General features: G+C 43.2%; 2 protein-coding genes across 2 annotated transcripts in view; one reads left to right on the forward strand and one right to left on the reverse strand.

Moving 5' to 3' along the window:
- Positions 1 to 2,435: 2,435 nt before the first annotated feature.
- LOC138966888 (uncharacterized) lies at positions 2,436 to 11,454 on the reverse strand. Its single transcript, XM_070339277.1, has 4 exons — positions 10,076 to 11,454; positions 8,180 to 8,368; positions 7,732 to 7,909; positions 2,436 to 6,382 (listed from the first exon to the last, which is right to left on the reverse strand). Exons 1-4 carry the CDS (start codon positions 11,423 to 11,425, stop codon positions 5,868 to 5,870), a joined length of 2,232 nt encoding a protein of 743 aa, XP_070195378.1. The 5' UTR covers positions 11,426 to 11,454; the 3' UTR covers positions 2,436 to 5,867.
- Positions 11,455 to 14,121: 2,667 nt separating this feature from the next.
- Positions 14,122 to 23,838, forward strand: part of LOC138966889 (FAS-associated factor 1-like) — a 32,033-nt gene continuing 22,316 nt past the window's right edge. Inside the window, exons 1-4 of the mRNA XM_070339278.1 lie at positions 14,122 to 14,214; positions 17,544 to 17,612; positions 18,602 to 18,881; positions 19,829 to 19,920. Coding sequence (XP_070195379.1) covers positions 14,176 to 14,214; positions 17,544 to 17,612; positions 18,602 to 18,881; positions 19,829 to 19,920 — 480 coding nt within the window. The 5' untranslated portion in view covers positions 14,122 to 14,175. The remainder of the gene's footprint in view (positions 14,215 to 17,543; positions 17,613 to 18,601; positions 18,882 to 19,828; positions 19,921 to 23,838) is intronic.

Here is a 23,838-nt window from a genome sequence, read left to right on the forward strand (position 1 = left end):
TGACTCAATATGGGAAATGCTAAGCATCTCACATATTGATATATATATATATAACGAGCGATGCCTGCTTGGACATGTAGTGGCAATTGCTTGTTTGGCACATTTTTCTTGTGTCAAAGCAACCGGTTAACTGTTGCACTGATTAGTATCAAAATCCCCTCCCCCTAAATGTGTCAGTTTTGTCATGATAAACGATAAAAAAACCATTAAGTGATCACCAAAGCTAGCTCTGCCAGTTAAGTATGGTAGTTGCTTATCATTTCCCTGCATGGGGTTGCCAATTTCAGATCGAAATGGTTAAGTTTGACCCCTTCAGACACAGTATGGAGAAAAGTACAGTGGTACAGTGGAACCACCTTTTTAAGACCTCCAAAAATCTCAGAAAAGGCGGGAGTCTTGAAAGGGGGGTAATTTAACACAGGTTATGAACAGAAAGTCTGGAAAAACAATGTCTTAAAAAGGAAGGAGTCTTAAATTGGGGGGTCTTAAAATGGGGGTTCCACTGTACCTGCGATGAAAGGACAACCTTGGAATCAGCCAAAAAAGTGTTCCTACATTGCAGGTGGCCTTTCATGGCAGGTATAGTTTGGTGAAGATAATAGACAATGGTGTAACAGAGAGGGTCCTTTCATAGGTGTCTTGTTATCAGAGAGGCCTCACACTGCAAGAACTACTGTACATACAAAACACAATTTTGGGAACAAAATGTGCTTAATATAAAATTCAGTACAGAAATAATCCCATATTAACGTCATCGTGGAATTTTGGCGTAACTAATTTTTTACAGCTTTTCAGCAGAAGGCCAAAACTTATTCTTTTATAATGAAATAGTGTTTATATTTTTACCTGGTATGGATACAAAAATAAAAGAATGTTAAATCATGTCATTGTATTGTCCATCGTATTTTAGAGAATATTTCTCATGGAGAATGATTTACTTAGTCTAAAGCACAAAAACATCAAAATCACCAAGAATCGAGTTATGTCAAAATTCCAGGACGACCATATGCCGGAATGTGTCAGGCATAGTGTGTCTTTGTAGCTCCCTGTATGAGACTCCATGGGGTCTTTGAGCCCACAACAGAGAAAGAACTGTTTCTTCTTTTGTTCTTTTCTTTCTTTCTTTTGAGCAATTCAAGACACATAATAGTAACCTCCAAGGCTGAAAATTATTACTAACAATTACATCTTCTGAATAATACCCATTAAATAAAAACCTTGATCACATTTACACTTCAACTTCAAACTGAAAGAGTCACCAAATGTACGTGTCTGTTCATCTCAGTTGATATTACAAGTCAGGGTGTGAGGTTATCATTGGACAAAGAAAACGTTTTGGTTCCGGTTCAGATTTCTTCCTTATTTGTTTGCTTGCTTGTGTCTAAAAGTCTTTGATTTTTATTCTGTCTTTTTCTTTGGGTCTTTAATTTTTATCTCATGAAACAAAAAGTGACCTTTCGAAAGGAATTCAATGAAACCAACCAGACGAACTGAGCACCCCTTTGTAACCTTTGTGAACAATGTTTAAAGTGAGTGTAAGGGTTTTTTCTCCTACCCCAAAATTGAAATAAAGACCTGCTGAAACAGATGATCATACCGTGAAAGAAATTTTTTAACTGCTGTTTTGCCATCCTTTAAATTTTTAACAGAAAGTTTGTGAATTATTTTCCTACGTGACTACTGAACATACAGTGCAGACAACTGATTCAACCATTTCAAGGCTATCGTCAAAATCAATGAACAGTACGTTTGAAACTGTAATGGTGATATTTGTTCCTAACTCAGCTGAGAGGTTCAGCCGTGTGATTTTAATCAATGTACAAAAGGAAAGGCAGAATGAAAAAAACATTGTACCACCGATTCTAACTCTGTTACCTGCCATCTGATGATCAGATGCCCAACCTACAGCGCCATCAGCAGACCATCCTCTTCCGCCTACGGACTGGACACTGTCGACTGCGTGCCCACATGCACCGCCTTGGTCTGTCGCACACACCGAACTGCCCGTGCAAAACAGGCCCACAGACCCCGGAGCACATCCTGCAGACCTGCCCGCTCCACCAGGAAGCCAGAACAGATCACTGGCCCCAAGGTGCCACACTGCATGAGCAACTCTGGGGCACCAAAGACTCCCTGATCCTGACCACCAGCTTTATTCAAGCTACAAAACTTGAAGTCTGACTTGAGGCCAAAAATCCTGTAACGCCGAAGAAGAAGAATAACTCTGTTACGCTTTCTCCCTTTATGCTCCACACATCAAACACTCTTTGTTTCTTGTACCACATTAACTTCAACAGCTCATACTAAGAAGAACATGCAACCAAACCATTCCAAGAATACAGATGCAAAAAAACAAATTCATATTGCAATGTGGATGATGCCCCCCCCCCCCCCCCCACCCTTTTCTATAAGTAAACATAAAAATGATATGCACATAAAATGTATGATATCCTTTCCATACAAAAAGCAAACAAACAAACGCAAAAATGCACATACATATATGCAAATGTTCATTCAAGTCTCACGAGATGCAACACAACAAAATAACTTCAGCGCAATCCAGAAAACCAAACGCATTGCAGAAAGACTGGTAGAGAAGTTACAGAAAAGAAAAAAGATCATGAGCACAAAAATACTGTTGTCACAAAAAGAATGTAGACTTTACACAAAATAAGAGCAATATTGCGTTTTTGAGCATGAACTTATGAGCTGCTTAACTGACTCCAAGACCTTTGTGCATTCACCTGCATTGCAACACAACAGAAACAACAACAAATGTAATTGAACATATCGTACATGTTACAGTCAAACAATTTCATGAAACATATCCACTAAAATCACACAATTCTTCAGTTTTTGGCATTCAACACTCACAACAATAATATTACAGCAGATGAATATTTAGGCACGCCTACAACACCTCCTTTCATGACATAAAGTGGGACATTGTACATGTGATAAAAGGGAACCCTTGGGACCTGCCAAAAGTGTCCCTACATTACAGGTGGCCATTTATCACAGGTAATATTTTGGTCAGGATTATGATTGGCCTTTATTGGGAGGTGTCCTCTCATTCCAGGGACCTCACATCACAGGAACAATGACTACAACAGATAATTTAATTGAAACTTGCCTTTTTTAAATTCACAAAAGGACTTTGAGTGTTGCTCCAGAAAAAAAATTGGTAGACGGTTATATTGCGCCATGCCAAACACATAGAAAGATTCTGGGTTTTGAGTGGAAAATGGGGGCAGTCTTCAAAGTCCTTTAAACTCTGCGCAAAACATGCCAAAATGTGATGCACATGCTACAACAGGGTCCTTGAACGATGCTCACCAGTTTGTGTTTAAAAGCTGACACACTAACAAAATAATGCACTGTAGCAACAAGAACTGATATATTTTCTTGACTGGTCCTCAACTTTTTAGGAAGAGTATATATCTCATTTTAGTCTTCTTGATACATCTGAATTGGCCTGTGATCCAATGTCGGCTTCCTCTTTTTCATACATTGGTTGGTACAGTGGCATGTCATGCGAGGTCCCTCTAATGAGAGGACACCTTCCAGTAAAGGACAGCTGACATCTTTCGGTCTATAAACATAAGCATATCTCAGATATTATCTGTCATGAGAGGACACCTCCCAGTAAAGGACAGCTGACATCTTTTGGTCTATAAACATAAGCATATCTCAGATATCTGTCATGAGAGGACACCTCCCAGTAAAGGACAGCTGACATCTTTCGGTCTATAAACATAAGCATATCTCAGATATCTGTCATGAGAGGACACCTCCCAGTAAAGGACAGCTGACATCTTTCGGTCTATAAACATAAGCATATCTCAGATATCTGTCATGAGAGGACACCTATAGCCTGGAGACACTTTTGACAGGTTCCAAGGGTGTTCTCTCATCACAGGTACCACTGTGCATAGACCAAATAGCCTGGACCGCCAACTCGTCACGTGACCCTTCGAGGTTACGACTCTCGACTTTCAGGGGCGCGTCACGTCCGGTTTGAAAGGCCAGCGATTCGAAGACAGTGAAAAGAAAGCACGCTCCAGTTATTTGTGACAATGGGAGGTGACAATGAACTGGATTTTCCAAAACTCCAAACTAAACTTAACAAAACTCATCGAAAAGCATGTTCCATATGCACTTTTGCTGAGTTTATTTTAGCATTTTCAGAACTTACCTCGGCAACTTCGTCCATGTTTACAATCGACACCGGATATGACGTCCCCCTGATTTCTGAAAGGCCATGTAAGCGTAGGTTCCTAAATGCGAGAGGCGCTACCTCGTAATAGAGAGAAAGAGCGGAGAGAGAGCTAGTTGGCGGTCCAGGATAAATGGTCTATGCACTGTGTAAGCATCCCAGTATACCTAGGGTTGAAACCACCGTGGCAGTACAACACTGGACCTACTTCATTCTCTGTGGCTCATAGAAAATACTGGCAACAAAGTGACACCTCCACCTACAAATACCTTGCAAATGACATCTGTAAAGTCCTAGCTTGAAAGACAATGACTACAACTGAAAATGAAAATCGATTCACGTCATACAGTGAAGCCTTTCTAGGCCTAACAATGTGTTCCTCAAGTTCTGGACAAGTGGGTCCTTTTATCCCATCAGCGCTGAATTAAAATGAGAGTAACATGTACTTAAATGACACTCAGCATGACAGCTACTCACACAAAAGGTGAAAGACCGATCCGACTTCAACACACAGAGATGACAATGACTAGCTGTGAGGCAGAAATTGTTACATTTGATTTCTGAATGAATTGCAGTACGTTGGGACTTCATGATTGTGGTGCACTTAATTGAGACCTACAAAATGCACTGACGTATAGCAGTTTATCAGAGAATGTCATAGCCATGTACGTAACACAGTCCTTTGTTCCTCTAAGAACAAACATTTAAAATGTTAAAAATGATGTCAGAAGAGAGGAACTTTCACAATCACTGATCACATCAATATGAGTGATTACATAAGCATTCACCACAAAGTACCATATACCAGCACAGGGCAAATAAACTGAAATTAACATGACCAAATAACAGTTACAGTCAACCTATCCACCATTATAAGTCAAAGGAATGCAGAAGAAGAACAATTCTGTGTCAAATCAAGACTAGCTTCACACTGCTCCCAGGTAAAAATCCCTGCAGCCAATCTAAAGACAGTGTACGTACACAGCCTACCGACAAGGAATGGCCAAAACAGTGAAAGCAAAATCTGTAGCGACGGTTAGGAGAGGACAGAAAAATTTGGTCCAAGACACCAAAAACTAAATCTGTTTATCGACTTGACAGGAGAGGACATAGAGATCCAAGATCAACTTGTCAGTGGAGGACTTCTATTTAATTACCAGTTATTAGAGAACAACCAGATCTAGGACATTCAAAACTGAACCTCTTTATCGACATGTCAGGAGAGTACAGAGATTCAAGCCATTAAAAACTGAACCTGTTTTTAACAATCTTTCAGGAGAGGACAGAGAGATCTTAGACACTAAAAACAAAACCCACTGTTTAAACAATTATCTACCTTTTAGCAGAAGACTGGGAGATCTAAGATGCTAAAAAATATGAACCTGTTCATAACAACCTTTCAAAGGAGGACAGAGATATCTTAGACACCTGCTGCAGACTTGCCCACTACACGATGGCCTCAGGAGCCAGATCTGGGCGGAGGCGACCACGGTGCAAGGGAAGCTCTATGGCAGTCTGGACGACCTACAGCGCACGGCAACATTTGCGCGGAGAACCGGCATTTCCATCTGAGTGATCGACAAGAAGAAGAAGAAGACACTAAAGAAAACCCCACCTGGGAGGTCTGAGAGGATACAAGGTATGAAGCTGTTCATATCGATCTGTCGGGCGAGGACAAAGAGATATCGTCTGCAGACTGGCTGGCGTCAATGGATGACAGGTTGGTCTCGAACAGCGACCCAGTTTCAGACGCCAAACTGCTGGTTGCACATGCTCCCGGTAGAGACACATTATCGTTAGATTGTCCACTGCTGTTGTTGTGCACTTCGAGAGACGTGTTCTCGCCAGTTGATAAGCGACGAGGGATCAAATCTCTCAAGGTCAGAAAATCTGTCATTTGCTTGCTCCCTGACATACCAGGCACTAGGGGGTGGCTGTTGCCGTTACCACGAACTTTGTTGTGCCGTGACCTTGACCCCGCAGAATGCCTGCTTGGGAGGAGGGTGGAGGCAGAGGCCTGTGGGGGGAGGGAGTAGCTGCGGTTCTGCAGCATGACCTGTTGTCGTAGTTTCTTGTCAGGATGGTTTCTCCAGTGCTGAAGTCCATTAGGGCCCAGTCTCTGACGGAGGGCGAGTACACTCAGAGTTTGCAGACGACTCACTGTGGCTGTAACGAAAATATCAAACTTCATGTACTGATTCAAGTAACTAGAAACTAGGTGTTGTCAAGAGGAAAAGAGACACCTTTGATTTATACATGGACAGTAAGAGTTAATCCAAAAAATATACACTTTGAAACTTTTGGGCTATAAAAACAAACCCTTAAAGGTTTGCACAGTGAATATGAAATGCAGCAAACTACTGCTTTCTTTTTAGCTACCAAAAATTAGCTGTGCACGCACACACACACACACACACACACACACACACACACACACAAATACTCTCACACACCAACCAATTTATATAAGCTTAGTCTAGTTTAAAGCTCTTTTAGACATTCTCTATCACACAATAAAATATGTTAACCAATATCGTCGCTGTATTTCACAAGTCTCAATTTTTGAGGTTTTGGAACTAAAACAATAGTTATCTCCCTTATATTTTTGCCAACTGTTTTCTAAAGTGAGAAAAAGTTCTTGAAAAGAAAACTTGTATAAGTATCTTCATTTGCTTCAAGGGAGCGCCAAAAAAAACCCACCTAAGTTAAACAAGGTTTTCGTGCCACACTTGGACGGAAACTATGTAATAACATTGCAGATACAAGGCTGCTGCTGTTGAATTTTTAGCTTACACTTTTTTCTCTCTCAGAAATATTGCCACAGACAGTTAGGTGACAAAGGGAACAAAAAACTTGTGTATTCTTCTTCTTCTTCTTCAGCGTTCCACAATTTTCTGGTTACGTGTGAGCTCGTTTGCCCATTTGGGTTCCCCAAACTATACTCTGAGAGCATAGTCAGCTTCACTCCGCTTTCGTTGAGTAGGCATGCTGGGTATTTTCGTGTTTCCATAACCCACCGAACTCCGACATGGATTTCGTGCGCACTTGGTCTTGTGCTTGCGTGTACACATGAAGGGGGTTAAGTCGCTAGCAGGTCTGCACATAAGTTGACCTGGGAGATCGGAAAAATCTCCACTCTTAACCCACCAGGCAGCAGCGACCGGGATTCGAACTCACGACCTCCCGATTAAGAGGCCGACATCTTACCACCACGCCACTGCGCCCGTCTTGTATATTCTAACTCTGAATGACTCCTTTGGATTAAAAGCTCCTATAAATCAATATTTTTCTCAGCTGTATCGAATATCATTAACAACTGACATAAACATGCATTTAGACTGCTATTGCACTGTTCTGAAGAAAATATCAACCCATGAATTAAACTTATATTTGATGCGGTGAATTTTCAAAACAAAGTGGGTTTTTTCTTTCTCAAAACAGCAAAAATTGAGATACAAGGGTTGTGAATTACAGCGACGATATGCTACATCTGTGGCATATTCTACTTTATTTACTTTGAAACATCTCCAACCACAGCTTTGCTGCAGCATTGCCAGACTCTTTCAAAAGCATGCTTGGAGTTTTCCCCTGATGGTTCGGCTCATTTATACTCGCGCCTCGACGCAACAATTTTACTGACGCTAAGTGACCTCCCTTGGCCGCCAGGTGTAGAGGTGTGTTACCCCACTTGTCCTAAAAGCAAGAACAAAAAAAGCAAATGTAATACATTTATGAAAAACAGTTTCTTATATTATTTCTTCTTTTGCGATTTCCAGGTGTTTTCTTCATGATCAATTGTATATGTGGATTTATGTAGTCTAAACAAGTATATACAAAGAAATATGTATATATATCATTTTAAAGTTCTCATTACCCTTCTTTGTTCGTTTATCAGATGAAAAACCATACCATAAGATCAAACGTAAACCATGCAATCGCTTCATTTCCTTCGCCTCTAATTACCTGCAAGTTAACATCAGTGCCATGACGCAATAGGCAGCGAAGCATATCCGTGTACCCGCTGGCTGCGACATCATGAGCGATGGTGCGGAACGTGCTGCTTTCCGCTCTTCTGCTCTCATCCTGAACGTTGGGGTTTGACCCTGCCTTGAGCAGCACTTCCGCCAGGTCTGTGTTATCATGGGTCATCACCTGAAATCGTTGTGGATATTAGAATAGACGGTAAGAAGCCCTAAAATCATTCAATTACACAGTGCTACCTGTGATGAAAGGACACCTTGGCTGGGTGGCCGAGTGGTAACGCACTTGCGCTCGGAAGCGAGAGGTTGCGAGTTCGACCCTGGGTCAGGGCGTTAGCAATTTTCTCCCCCCTTTCCTAACCTAGGTGGTGGGTTCAAGTGCTAGTCTTTCAGATGAGACCAAAAACCGAGGTCCCTTCGTGTACACTACATTGGGGTGTGCACGTTAAAGATCCCACGATTGACAAAAGGGTCTTTCCTGGCAAAATTGTATAGGCATAGATAAAAAATGTCCACCAAAATACCCGTGTGACTTGGAATAATAGGCTGTGAAAAGTAGGATATGCGCCGAAATGGCTGCGATCTGCTGGTCGATGTGAGTGTGTGATGTATTGTGTAAAAAATTCCATCTCACACGGCATAAATAGATCCCTGCGCCTTGAGTCCGAGTCTGGAGATACGCGTGCGATATAAGACTTCATATAACATAACCTTTGGGACCAGCCAAAATAGTCCGTCCAGTACAGAGGAATCCCTTGATTAAAATAATAGACGCTGAAGTGTCTTTTATTGAGAGGTGTCCTCTAATCAGAGGGGGCTGACATTAGGCACACACACAAAAACATTTGGTTTAGGATAACCCGACGGACCCTATTTTTTCCCGCCGACCCTTAAACTTTTTTGTCATTTCTAAATAAAATAAAAAAGACTTTTGGCACATTTTGCGAACCATATCGAGAATAATGAAGTAACCTCCTTTAAAATCGGCTAAATTATAAAAAAAATTTAAAAGCCGACCTACCGACCCTATCTTTTTGGGTTACGTTACCCTAAACCAACTTATATTTTGGTTTGGCCTTATACAGGTACAGGTACCACTGCATGAAAATGTGAATAAAGTACTGAAAGAAAACAGGAGAGAGAGAAAGAAAGAAAGAAAGAAAGGAGAAAAAGAAGCAAGCAAAGGAAGGAAGGAAGGACGGTAAAAAAAAAAGATGTGAGGCAATAAGAAAGGAAGGAAGGACGGATTTGGAGAAGAAAAAAAACAGGGTCCATAACAAGGCTGACACAATCACTTTATATTTGAAGAACAACTTTGTGTTTGTTATCCTTGGGAAATGAGAAACAAAGGGAAGTAAGAGCTTCAAATTCATATGACATGTTCAATAGAGTAAGTGAGAGTAATGGGGAACAAATCTCCTGGCACCTGAGATAACAAGCATTGAAATGAACAAGCGACTTTCACTCTTTCTTTTTTTTTCTTGGGAAAGAAAATATTTGGACTAAGAAACCTACAACAAGATGCAGCACAGAGGCATCAACCTCTTTCTTCTTAATAAATAGACAAAAGATTGGTAAACAGACAGATAAAAACGCACACTCACATGTTCACACACACACACACACACACACACACACACACACACACACACAGTCATGAGTAACACGCAAACATAAACACACACACACCAAGAGAAACATACTCAGTAACACAGAGGCTGATTGACTATCTAAAATATAAAGGGGAAAAAAACAGATAAAGAAAACAGAGAAGTATGTGAGACTGAAAATGCCACATTCATACTGTATTGATTTAACTCAACATACAACAGCCTAAAACCAATAACTTATATCATATATCACACCATCAACCACTCACCTGTATTGCCGTGCGACCAAAACTGTTGACAGCATTGACATCCACACCGTCAGCCAGCAACGACTTCACCTTTATCATATCACCTGCAGCTGCTGCTGTTGTCAGCGCATCTACCTCAGGTGCCACCGCCATCAGCCCCAACGACCAGTCACTGCTGTCCAGACTCTGAGGAGTGGGGGTGTTGTGGGACGGCCAAGGTGGAGACTTGGTGCTGAAGTTACTACCGGCCTTCGCTTGATGCCTGGAGGAGTCTTCTTGCTTACTCTTAGAACCAGTCTCAAAAGAATTGTACGAGAAGGGAGTTGCACTGCTAGCGTCTAAAGGCTTGGAGGCTTGATCTTTTTTACCAGCTGCAGCAAGAGCTGTTGAGTGTTGATGACTGGAATCTCTTTTCCGGCCTAGCTTGATGTACTGAAAGGGGTCCTCTAAGTTCTTGAGCATCAGAAAGTCCACTCCCTCTTTTCCGTGTTCGAATGAGCGACGCTTTCTTTCCCGTACCAAAGAAAGGCTAGGGGGTGGCGGGGTTATGCGATTCCTCACTGCTCGGAGTTTAGGATTTGACAGGGAGGGTAACGTTTTGCTGAGTCTGACTGAACGAGGTGGGAGAATGGCTCCTGCGAGTTGCTGAGATGACTCTGGTTTTGCTACAGTTCTCAATGCCCCATGTATAGATGGGAGAGGCGTCGGCGAAAAACTCACTCTGCTAAGCTGTGGAGCTGGAGGGCTTCCTAAGTTTGAACTATCAGGAAAATACACAGGTGTTGGCGTGCTTACCCTTGGACCTTTTGGCATATCCTTCCTTGTGGATGCTCCTTGGTAAACACTTTGCTGCTCCACGCTTGTTTGTCCCACTTGATCATTGGACGAGACAGTTTGTTCAAAAGTTCTAGCCTGAGCCTTTGCATGGTGTAACCCTTTGTTAAAACCATAGTCATCGGTATGATAATCTTCACTAACTAAAGGACGAACAACATGTTGACTAGCTGCATGAACGTCTGTAATGTCGCTATCCCTAGCCTCCAAAAGTCTCTCATACTGTTCTGCAAAAGTCTGCCTAGCTTTCAAGATTAGTACTGTCTTTTGGGGTGAGCCATTTAAAGACCCTGTCTTTTGGGGGGAAGTGTTCACAGATTTTGCCTTTTTTGGAGATCCGTTGACTGCCTCTGACTTCTTTTCTGGCGAGCTGTATTTTTCTGCTGAGACTTGCTTCTCCTCCGCAATGCTAGAACTGTGTCTGCGACGAGATCTTGCACTGGCCAATCTCTGCGGTGAGAGACTGCTGCTTCGAGTTTTGTCATCTGGTGTGGCGCTCTGAGGCCAGGGGTGGACGGAGGAGGTTCGCAGAGGCATGGAGTAAGGGTGGGATTGAGGGTGGAGCTGAGCGGGGAGGGGGTGCTGGGGGCGGGAGAGGGACTGTGGCTCCCATGGCTTGACCACTACTGGGCATGACACGCATCCATGAACAGACCCTGTGAACAGACCACATACACATTACCCTGTGAAAAGACCACATACACATTACCCTGTGAACAGACCACATACACATTACCCTGTGAACAGACCACATACACCTTACCCTGTGAACAGACCACATACACCTTACCCTGTGAACAGACCACATACACCTTACCCTGTGAACAGACCGCATACACTTTACCTGTGAACAGACCACATACACATTACCCTGTGAACAGACCACATACCCTGTGAACAGACCACAAACACCTTACCCTGTGAACAGACCACATACACATTACCTGTGAACAGACCAGATACACATTACCCTGTGAACAAACCAGATACACATTACCCTGTGATCAGACCACATACACATTAAACATTTTGCACGTGAGCTGGCTGTGCTCAGCTTTGAAACTGAACTGTTGCTGATTAAGTGCCATGGTGGATAATTTGTAGGCCTACATGTATGTACACCAGTACAGGAGAACACCCACCCCAACATTTACAAAGGGGATTCCACTGTATGAGTAGTATGCTTCTTCTTCTTCTTTGGTCATAGACTGTTTTTGCATGAGTGGATATTTACGTGTCTGACTGTTTTAACCCCGCCATTTAGGCAGCCGTAAGCTGCTTTTGGAGGATGCATGCTTGGTATTTTCGTGCTTCTATAACCCACCGAACTCTGACATGGATTACAAGATCTTTTCCGTGCGCACTTGGTCTTGTGCTTGCATGTACACTCGAAGGGGGATATAAGGCAATAACAGGTCTGCACATATGTTGACCTGGGAGATCAGAAATATCTCCACCCTTAACCCACCATGGGATTCGAACCCACGACCTTCCGCTTTGGAAGGTTGGAGTCTTATCCACTAGGACATTGCGCCTGTCGAGTAGTATACAAACAAGCATGTTGCAAGTGACACATACAGCAGACAATTTAAGTAGAAAATCATGTGACGGGATACATGCGGCTATCAAAATGGATTGTTGCTGCTTTCAGATTCATATATCCTGAAAAATTACACACAAAAATAGCCAGAACACAGGTATCTCTTTCAACAATGTCATACACACAGAGGCAAAGAATTAATCTCATTTCCTCTATGTCGCTGATACACTCAACCGGAGAAGTAGGAGGAAAGGAGAGTAAGTACACATACACAAGTCATGCATGATAACATATATCTGAAGGTAAGTCATTGCTATTCTGATAAGAACTAAACAATAGTTTTGCTTGTGTCTTATTTCTTTATCTATTTACTTGAGTCAACAACAATTAAGGCGTGGCTACTATCTAGGGTCAGATGGAGAAATGTCAGAAAGACTACATAATGACCGAACTCCTCAGTGTTAATGCATCATTTGCAGTTTCCTCCGAAAACGGCGTATGGCTGCCTAAATGGCGGGGTAAAAACGGTCGTGCACGTAAAATTCCACTCGTGCAAAAACACGAGTGTACGTGGGAGTCTAAGCCCATGAACAAAGAAGAAGAAGAAGAAGATTTGCAGTTAATTTTTGCAATAGAAAAACAAAGAAAGGTTCTTAACTCACTTATAGATATATATATATCTATGTTCACTAAGATTTTACCAAAGCTACACCGTTCAGCTAGATAGCCTCATCGAGACATGTGCAGGAGCAAAGATGGACCCTCACTTTCAAACGCACATCATCAGTCATCAGTCACAGTCGACTGGTAGTGGTAATTAATGACAGACACAATTTAAAAAAAAATGCTTACTTATCATGAAAGGCAGACCTGAGCCCCAGCGCTGTTCCAGTTGGGACAAAGATATTGACCCACACTTTCAACCGCACATCATCAGTCCGAGTCTGCAGTTAATTAATGACAGACACAATACAAGTCCTCACCTATCATGAAAGGCAAACCTCCGCCCTTTTCAAGCCGAGTCACCGCCAGTCCCTCGATTCTCACCACTTTCCTTCCTTGTGATGAAATGCGGCGGCTTCGCTAAAAAACAGGCGACTGCATGTTCGCCACACCTGGTCTAACCGTCAAACAAAACACAAATCTGGACATCTCTGGCAAGTTGCGAACATGTTTGAACGAGGGCGGCAGTACTCTCAACTGGTCAATAGCACTGCAGTGAGGGAGAAGCTTCAGCGGCAGGCAGAGCGGTGATGGCTCGTGCTACGCGCTCTTTGCGGGAGGCATGCTGTCGCAAGACCCGCCCTACTCTGCACGATCGATATAATCAAAGCCAGTGGATGTTGTCATTGCCGTGGCAACAGAAATCTGTATAAATCGCCGAGATATGCACTCGTGTGAAAGCAATCAGTATTTGCTAAAAGAAACAGATCGATACTGAGGAGACTGGATAGAGGAAGTTTGCAGCTGTTTGCGTTTTGGAGCAGACGCTAAGTGACACTATTGGATCACGTGATTTCCAAACATGTGGATTGTTACTAAGAATAGCCTCAAACTGTAAACAGTGTTTTTTAAAATGTAAAACCCCGATGATGTTGTTGAGATTTCAACAAATGCATTGTCAGTATCTTTCAAAGAGGACTGGACCTGTGATTGAAGAGAAAGAAAAATCGTCATTTGTTTGTAGCTTACTTTTTGTATGAACGTTTCCGCTTGTTTAGACATGCGCAGTTGAAAATTAGATACAATGGCGGACACGAAGGATCAAATACTCATCGACTTTCAGGTAACGTTAGCTGTCACTGAAAAATCTGATAGGTATTTCAGTCAAAGAAATGTGTCAAAAAGAAGGCCTTAAGTACCTGAAATATTTTCCTGAGTTTCAATTGTGATAGCTTCGTTGATCTTCGGATAGGTTTGAGGTTGTCTTATGTTATTAACCACGATGACTGATCAGCTGTTGGAGTGAGTGCAGTATTGCTTTGTTTTGCTTGGGAACTTACGTCGCCTTTGTGACTGATTTTCATTTTTTTGCTTTCTATAGTTGAAACCAGGATTTCTTGCTCATTTGACAAAAAGGTATTCACTTCAGTTGCTTATTGTGTCGCTTCTCGAGCACGAATTTTCAACTTTTCTGAGTCATGCATAATGTTCACGTAATCACTCCATCCAATCCATGAACTATTCCATGAACACGCACTATTGAGCCACGGTTTGAGTGACGCATACCCCCCACACACCACCCTTACTACACACATCAAGTGCATGTCAGATGAGTGATAAGGATCGAGAGGAGGAGAAATTAACAAAATTCCATGCGTTATACTTATAATATATTCCTTTCTGGGATTGGCATGCAAAAGTGAGATTAATTTAGTTGTTCACATCATTTAAAGCAAGTGGGAATAGAAAAAGAAAATGCCTTGTAATTGTATTGATTGTCATCGTTCTGTGTGTGTGCGATTAAGCTATTGAGTCTTTACTTCCATTTTTACACAATAAAATATGAGTATTTTCTCTCAACTTTTACTTGCTCTCCCCCATCTTGAACATGTATACACAGGGGACTGCAGTGATGTGGAACTATGTTAAAATTTGTTCATAGGTAATACAGCACTTCAGAGTCTGCGCAACTCTCATGATTTACCCGTCTGACCTTGTTCTTTGTTTTGCTTTGACACATGCTTTGCCGGTAGCTCAGTTGGTAGAGCACTGGACGGCAATCTCCCGATATAACCCCGTCGGTTCAATCTTCAAATGGTTCAAAACTGTACCGATTCTGGATTCCCGGTAGAACCGGAATGGGTACAATAAAATTAGTAACGGGAAAACCAACTTCAACGGCACTCTATATATATACTCCAGTTATAGCCCCGTCTGCTTCTTTCCGTTCATATGATTTTCAGTAGAGACAGGGCTACATCTGGAGTATATATATATATATATATATATATATATATATATAATATGTATGTATGAACATACATGAAATCTTCTGAATTTGGTTATTTTAATTTTATATCGGTTTTCTGACAAACCAAAATCTCCACTAAAAGGATTGGCTTTTTTTGGATAATATATTGCAGAAAGAAGGGGGTGCAAATTTAAAAGAGAGACGGGGTTATTTAATTCGATGGAATGAACCATATATCTGTTCCCAGAACTTCTCTCTCTCTCTGTGACTGTCTCTTTCTGACATGGTCGGATTAAGCGACGGAATGAACCAAATCATTCTAATCTCAGAAATTATCTCTTATTGTGACTGTCTATTTCTGTAAATTCTGTCATGGTCGGATTTATCGACGGAAAGAACCAATAATATATGTTCGCAGAACTTCTCTCTCTCTCGGTGACTCAGTGTCTCTTTCTGTCATGGTCGGATGTATCGACGGTCGGAAGGAACCATATCTGTTCCAAGAACTTCTTTCTCTGTGTTTGTTTCACTATATGGTCGGATTTATCGACGGAATGAACCATATTAATCCCCGAACTTCTCTCTCTCTGTGACTGTCTCGTTTTGTCATGGTCGGAGTTATCGAAGGAATAAACCATATCTGTTCCCAGAATTTCTCTCTCTCTTTGTAACTGCCTCTTTCTGTCATAGTCGGATTTATCGTCGGAAAGAGCTATATTTGTTCCCAAATCTTCTATCTCTCTGTGACTGTCTCATTCTGGACTTATGGACGAAATGAAACATCTGTTCCAAGCACTATCCTCTATCTGTCTGTGACTAGGAGAGCCGGAGAAGTTCTGGGAACAGATATGGTTCATTCCGTCGCTAAATCCGACCAGGAGAGAAAGAGACAGTCACACACAGAGAGAAAAGTTTTGGGAACAGATATGGTTCACTTTGTTGATAAATCCGACTGACCATGATAGAAAGAGACAGTCACACAGAGAGAGAAAAGTTCTGGAAACAGATATGGTTCATTCCGTCGATGAATCCGTCCATGAGAGAAAGAGACAGTCACATAGAGAGAGAGAGAGGTTCTGGGAATAGATATGGTTCATCCCGTTAATAAATCCGACCATGACAGAAAGACATAGTCACAGAGAGAGGCAGACACAGCCTAGCATGTCACAGATAGAGAAGTTCTGGGACTTGAAAAGTTCATTATGACTCGTTTCATACACGCACACACGCACGCACAGTACTATATTTGCTAAACGGGGCTATCCAATTGACCCACGTCTCTTAAGTGTGCACCCCCCTCTTTCCACGCCCCTTGCTAGATGCATTGTATTATCCCCAAAAAGCAAACCCTTTTTCGTGGAGATTTTAGTTTGTCACAGAATCGATCAAAAATATCCAAACAAATCGAAACAGAAAATGTCCTGTGTCTATATATATTATACTCCAGATAGCTCCGTCTCTACTGAAAATCATATGGACGGAAAGAAGCAGACGGGGTATAACTGGAGTATATATATAGAGTGCCGATGAAGTTGGTTTTCCCGTTCCGTACGCATTCCCGTTGTAGGAATCCATAACCGGTACAGTACGGTGTTTGTAGTTTTGAACCATTTGAAGATTCGAACCGACGGGTATATATCTGGAGATTGCCGCACTGGACTTCTGATCCCAAGGGTCACGGGTTCGAATCCGTGTCGGGAACGGATACAGGTTAACTATGTGCAGACTCAGAGACGGGGTCCATGTTCCACCCCCGTGGCACCTAAAAGACCTCGGTCATTCTGCCATAAGTGCAGGTGGCTGATTACACCCAAACACACACACACCTGGGTAGCGAGACTCTGTTGCTGCTAGCTTTCCACTGTGATGAAGCTACCCAAATTTACCAGCGATGGGACAATCAAGTAATGAAAAAGAAAAAAGGTCGGGACACCCTGCAAGAACGTGGAATATCGAAAGAGAGTATTATGCAGTTTGGAAGGTGGTAATGGTAACACAACAATTTAGGTTGGTTATTTAGGTGTGAGGAATGATTTAATGGAAACTTTTGGTGAATGCTTTTTCCTTTTCCGTAACTTTATCAATTTCATGATGCGCTTCAAGGGCTTACTCAGTTAGTGCCAGTGTCATAAGCTGACCAGAAAGTTGATAGAACTATAACATCTTTTGAATCAAGTTTAGTGTTTTCTTCTTGCTTCTAGGCATTCACAGGCTTAGATGACTTTGAAACCTGTGGTGCCATTCTAGCTCAACATGACTGGAATTTGGAGGTGAGTCTTTTGTTCAAAGTTATTAGTTAAGTAAAAGGATTTACCGGTAATTTTTTTTTGTAGAAGAAGCTGTTAAGAAATATTCATGAATACTAATTACTTTGACAAAGTTTGAGCCTGTGACTGTGAGCAAAAATCCCCAAAGCAGATTCCTGTCATAACAAGGACCTGTGGTATGTTTTCTCTTGCAAGTTGTAACTCGTATATTATATTACTAGATGAATACCCGCTTCGCCGGGTACGGCTTCGCCGGGAAGAAGTCAAACCACAGCCGGGGACCCGGCTTTGCCGGCGCACCGCACGAAGGAAGGGAGATAAACGCGCAAAACACTGGAGAAGAGTAATACCCGGCTTCGCCGGGACAGTGACCTTCTAAAAATAGTATAACGGGAATATGGATTGAACGTTGTTGACAGTGACCTTCTAAAAATAGTATAACGGGAATATGGATTGAACGTTGTCGACAGTGACCTTCTAAAAATAGAAACGGGAATATGGATTGACACCACACGAAGGAAGGGAGATAAACGCTGAAAACACTGGAGAAGATAAGGAAGAGTTACTGGGAATGGATCCAGAGAAAAACCAAAATCGGTTCAGCGCTGCGCGCTGAGAGCACGTGTTGAAAAATCTCATCGACCAGGTTGTGTCCGGGGTGTACCTGAATATGGCCACCAAATTTGAAAGAGATCCATCGAGAACTTTGGCCGTGCATCGCGGACACACACACACAGACACAAGTCGTAATAGATATTATATATATATACATGTCTCCTTTTTTTCGCCACTTAACAAGGGCCTGTGGTATGTTTTCTCTTGTAAGTTGTAACTTGTATGTCTCTTTTTTTCTCTCACTTACTCACTGTATCAATATTTTATTAAAACTTAAAAAAGGCTGCATGAGTAATTTCAATGATTAAATAACATTGAGGAAATGAATATAATTGATGAAATTAAACTAACATTCTTTACCATTTTTATCCTCACAGCTTGCCGTGAATTCAGTGATGCATGATGCATCACCAACCGATATTGGCCCAGCTCGTATGCTCACAGCCACCATGGGACAGTCCAGTGAATCTGACACCCCGATGGAAGGCCATCACAGTCCTATCGCCATTGATGATGATGCCTCCGCATCAGGTCCATCAACCTCTGCAAGTTTCCCCGGCCTACCCACAAACCTTATGGCAACACGAATGATCAACTTCAATGTGGAGTATCGGAACAGAAATATCCCTATAGTGTTGCCAGATTCTGAAACAGTCGGTAAGAATGTTCTCCTTTTTTTTTAAGGTATGAATTTTAAATGAATACAGTTGTAAGTTTCTTTTTATTCTTGGTGTTAACTGTAACTTTGTGTATGGTTTGACTTTGATAGGGAGAAAGTGTGTGTGTGTGAATAGGTGATTGTTATACTGCCTCTGTCTTTTGACCTATGTTGACTACCTGTTGGTACAGTGTACTAAACTTACTTACTAACTGCCCTTTATGCCGGTTGGCATGTAGGGCAGCAACATTGTACTGTGGTAGCTACTTTGTTAATTTGCTTGCTGGTGATCGTTCGTTCGTTGTCGTTCGCTGTTAAATCGTCAGTCCGGACTGCAGGGCGAGTTTCTTTTTTCTTCCATCGCATGCATTTTGGACTGTCGACATTTCATTTTGCGTTTTTGCGTGGATCTGTGGTTGGTTAAGGTGCGCCTGTTGGCCCAGATCCTCCGACTTCAGCCCTTATTAGGTTTCTTTCGGGGTTACCCCGCCCTTAGTTCCTGGCTCAAAAACCTAACCCTGGGAACACATGGGGGATTTCTTACCGGGGGTCCCACCCCGGGGCTAGAGCTTTTAATGCGGCTCTTACTCGCATGGTGTAACCGTCATCGGACACGTAGGGCATTTATAGGGTAGTCAGTGCCATCTGCCAACCCACCCCGTCCTGGTAGAGACACCACTAGTTGGTCCGGGACTGCTTATTCTATATTCGCAGCTGGCCCCCATATCTGGGGGCCGTTCCCCTATCCGCCACCTGGGGACCCGCCGGGTTGAGGATAGTCGCCCCCCTACTGAATTAGAAGTAGTCTGTTCCCGGCTTGCTGGTGATGACAATTAAATGCATTGTGGGGAGAAGATAAACGACATCTGGTAACCAGTAATTCCACACCTGGCCATTATATGGGATATATATATGTAGGTAAAGTTACTTGTGATCTACTTTTCAGGTAGAATTAAGGCGATGTTGGAGGCAGAGCTTGGTATCCCTAAAGACAAGCAAGAACTGAAAGGTCTCATCAAACGGAAAGTGGATGACACCGTAAGTCTGATTGTGAATTTCTGTGTTTCATGTCTTCAGCTTTTCTGATAGTAATAGTTTACTCAGTTAGGCCAGTATCCTCTCTCTGTGTTTGTGTTCACAACTTTAGTTAGCACTCTCTTCAGCTATTCTGAGAGTTTACTCTGTAAGGGCAGATTAAATTACATATTCTTACTCCGAATCACATAAGCATTGACACAGTCTGAGATGCTAAGGTCTGAAAAGGCTACCCGTCTTAAACAATTTAAAGGGAAGCAACCCCACCACAAAAAGTGTAAACGTAGCCATGGTAATGACCATATACCCGGGGAGTTACCTCCCATTGGTGTATGCTACGTCACTACCGCTACTCAACACATGGTCAATGTCATTTGACTTTTTCAGCGCTAGAGGAGAAGGTTGTTGATTTTTTGGCTCTCTCGTGGCTGTGCTGTTTGGTGTTTGTTTGACACCCACCGGCCACTTACCCGTCTTACTTGCCTTCTGCTTCGTTAGTTGGTGAGCTCTTTCCTTTTTGGTCATTATTTTGACAAGAATGTTGCTGTAGTTGCTGACTTTTCGTCCGGTTTTGGACTTGTAAATTTTTTAGTAACTGATTGTTTGGCCGCCATTTTTGTTGGTCAGCATGGCTGACAGCGATAAAATGTGGCAAGGCCGATGTAATGGTGAGGTAAACCTTATATTACCTCCTTACTTGCCTTCTGCTTTGTTAGTTGGTAAGCTCTTTCCTTTTTGGTCATTAGTTTGACAGGAATTTCGTTCTAGTTGCTGACTTTTTGTCCGTTGGACTTGTAATTTTCCAGTAACTTATTGTTTAGCCGCCATTTTTGTGGGTCAGCTTGGCTGACAGTGATAAAACATGGCAAGGCTTATGTCATGGATCTACCAGACCATCAGTAATTGTTGTTGTTTCGGACTAAGCATGTAATACCGCTATGTCCGTTACTTATTCTGCCCCAAATGAACATGTGTTTGGGGGGCAGTTAAACATGTCTTTGACTTTTTTTCTTCTTGCTTTCCCTCTTTTAGGCATCGGAGCATGGCGCTCTGGTGTCTATACTGCTTAGCTCTTTATTTCCAGAGTTCCGCAGTTTGGGATAGAAGAATTGCAGCGTCCCACGCCGCCTGCCGGTGGTTTCCCCCCATCAGTGGGTGACGCTCGTGGTTTGGCGTCTTGGATGGCCGTCGGCGACGATTTCCGGGAAGGATCTTCTTGCTTCTTCGTATTCTGCCTCCGTGGTTGACGCTGCGGTAAGTCGAACTGGTCCACCAGCCCTCGTGAGGCTAACGGACGCTCCCTTCTGGGAGACAGTTCCTTGATGCAGGATCACAACCCGCAAACTTCTGTTCTGACTCGCCCAATTCACATTGCGTGCACGGCCGTTTCAGAGCAAAGGCGGCATTCGTTTTCGGAGCTGCGCTTCCGGTTTTAACCGGAAGCATAGGTCCTCCATCTCAAGTACACGTAGAGGTCTTGACTGGAGTTGACCGAGGACTGGCCTACGGGCGTTCGGGCTTCCGGCCTCAGTCCACGCAACCTTCGCTTCCGCATTGTGCGGCTTCGTCTGTTGCTTTTCCGGCTCTGTCCGGATACACTGTTCCTCTTCCTGACGCTTCCTCTCGGATGTCGGTGAGTGAGGAACAGCGGCTGGCCTACGGGCATACAGGCTTTCAGCCTCGGCCAGGGCAAACGTCACTCCACCCGTTGGGTGTTGGGGCTACTGCCTATTCAGTTCCGGTGGTTCCAGGGTTTTGCCCCCTCTTACTTTCACCCTCATTCCAGTCAGGGTGTGAATCAGGACGGCTTCCGGGTGGATGGGTTTCCGGTTTCCGGTCATCCAGTTCATCAGTCTGCAACCAGCAACTGTGACTTCGGCCGTGTCCGTCGCTTGATGATTCTGATGCACAGTCTCTGGCTAGCGAGCAGACACGTTCTGGATTTCCGTCCAAGCTCAAGGTTGTGCTTGAAGCTGCGGCAGAAGTTAAGAAAACGAAGTTCTGGTTCCGACCGGAAATGTTGTTCCTCTCACTGACGGTTACGTATGTACGTCGGGGTTTTTGGAACAACGGCTGGCCTACGGGCATCCAGGCTTTCAGCCTCAGCATGTGCAACAGTCATTCCACCCGTCCGCGGTGTTGGCTACTGCACTCTCTGTTCTTGTGGCTTCGGACTTCGGCATTTCCTACCGTCATCCTCATCCTAGGGATGAGATGAGGCAGGACGAAGTCCGTTTGGCTGGGTTTCCGTCTTCCGGTTATCCCGGTCACCCTTTTACCACAAGCAACTTTGACTACAGTCTTTGTCCGTCTGTCTCCGCGTCTGACTCTGTCTTTCGTTGGCGAGCAGACGCGCTCTGGTTTTTCGTCCAAGCTTAAGGTTGCACTTGAGTTGGTGGGGGAAGTAGCATCCAGATATTTTTTTCTGAGGGTGCATTGTCTTCGGAGGTTTCCGTTTTGGTTGCCCCGTTGGTAATGGATGACTTCCGGATTTTGAAGGAGGAGGACTCCTACTTCCGGATTGAGGAGTCACCCTCTGTGGCTTACCACCTCTCTCAGGTTTGGCCTAGCCCTCTCCTTCCGGCAGAGGGTTAGCTAATGTTCCGGTTCCTTTGCTGTTGGCTCATAGCCCAGCACCTGAATCGGCAGCCGAAACTTTTGTTCCTTTCACTGACGATTGCTTGCGTACTTCGGGGAGTTCGGAACAACGGCTGGCCTACGGGCATCACGGCTTTCAGCCTCAACCTGTGCTCAACCTGTGCATTGGTCGTCCTGCCTTTCCGCCGTGTCGACTAATGCACTTTCGGTTCCTGTGGCTTCGGATTTCGTCTCTTCCTCTCTTCACCCTCAGCCTAGGCATGAGGTGAGACAGGACGACTTCCGTTCGGTCGGGTTTCCGTCTTCCGGTTATCCTGATCACCCTTTTTGCCACAGTCAACTGGGACTACGGCTTTGCCGGTCGGTCTCCGCGTCTCAACTCAACTCAACTCAACTCAAATTTTATTGGCTTCAATTTTCAAAGAAGAATTTGTCTTGCGCTTGGGAGAAAGTAAGAGTATAACATATAAAAACAGCATTCATATCACATTTCATGTATCACACACAGTAATCACTAGTATAAGCCTACAATTATCACATTTGTACCAGTATCATACATGCAAGTAAATAGTATCACATTTCCACGTATCACACACAATATATACATTACATAACATACAGCAAGCTTCCATCTCCCGCGCCCCCCCCCCCCTCCCACACATACATATCCTCGCACGTGCGTCGACTCCATACAAATGACATCATCAGTCCATTAACTAAAATGCACAATGACTAGTAGTGGGTACATGATACTTAATACGTGCTCAACTAGACCTGCTAACTAAAATAATAACAGAAACAAAAACAAGGACTGGGCACAACATTTACACGTGTGTGACCTACTTACATCAGGTGCCTGTGATCTATAAATAACAATGATTGCGTTTAAAGTAAAACATGAATAATGCCGATGTTTACTAACAATGAATACATAACAACTAAGATAAGAATGTAAGTGCTTTCATAATATGATTATTTTATAAAACACAGTGGGGAAATTTGGAAAATAATTTTTATACGAAACTGCGCACATCGAGTCGAGCTCTGTAGCGTGTGTGTTCGGAGGCAGGAGACACACATGGCTGTGGATATTAATTGTTCGGTGGATTAAAAAGGATACCCCGACTTCGGCAGGGCAGAAGGAGGTACAAGACGGTGTGCTGTATTGCTGTGTGTGTGTGTGCTGTGCAGACATTCTGTGTTATGTGCATGTTCTATTCTAGTCTGTCCGTAGGCTTCCTCTGAGGGCCTATTGTGTACAAGGGGAGGTCACTTCCGCCTTATAAACAAACACATGTGGAGACCCACAGAAATACCATAGCA

This window comes from Littorina saxatilis, linkage group LG5, assembly GCF_037325665.1.
Source record: "Littorina saxatilis isolate snail1 linkage group LG5, US_GU_Lsax_2.0, whole genome shotgun sequence".
Taxonomy (NCBI): domain Eukaryota; kingdom Metazoa; phylum Mollusca; class Gastropoda; order Littorinimorpha; family Littorinidae; genus Littorina; species Littorina saxatilis.

Coding starts and splice junctions, on each gene's coding strand:
- LOC138966888 (XM_070339277.1), bottom strand. CDS start 11,425: ATGCCTCTGCGAACCTCCTCCGTCCACCCCTGGCCTCAGAGCGCCACA. Junction 7,910..8,179: donor GCACTGATGTTAACTTGCAG/GTAATTAGAGGC, acceptor TCTTGCTTTTAG/GACAAGTGGGGTAACACACC. Junction 6,383..7,731: donor GTGGTTGGAGATGTTTCAAA/GTAAATAAAGTA, acceptor TTTTCGTTACAG/CCACAGTGAGTCGTCTGCAA.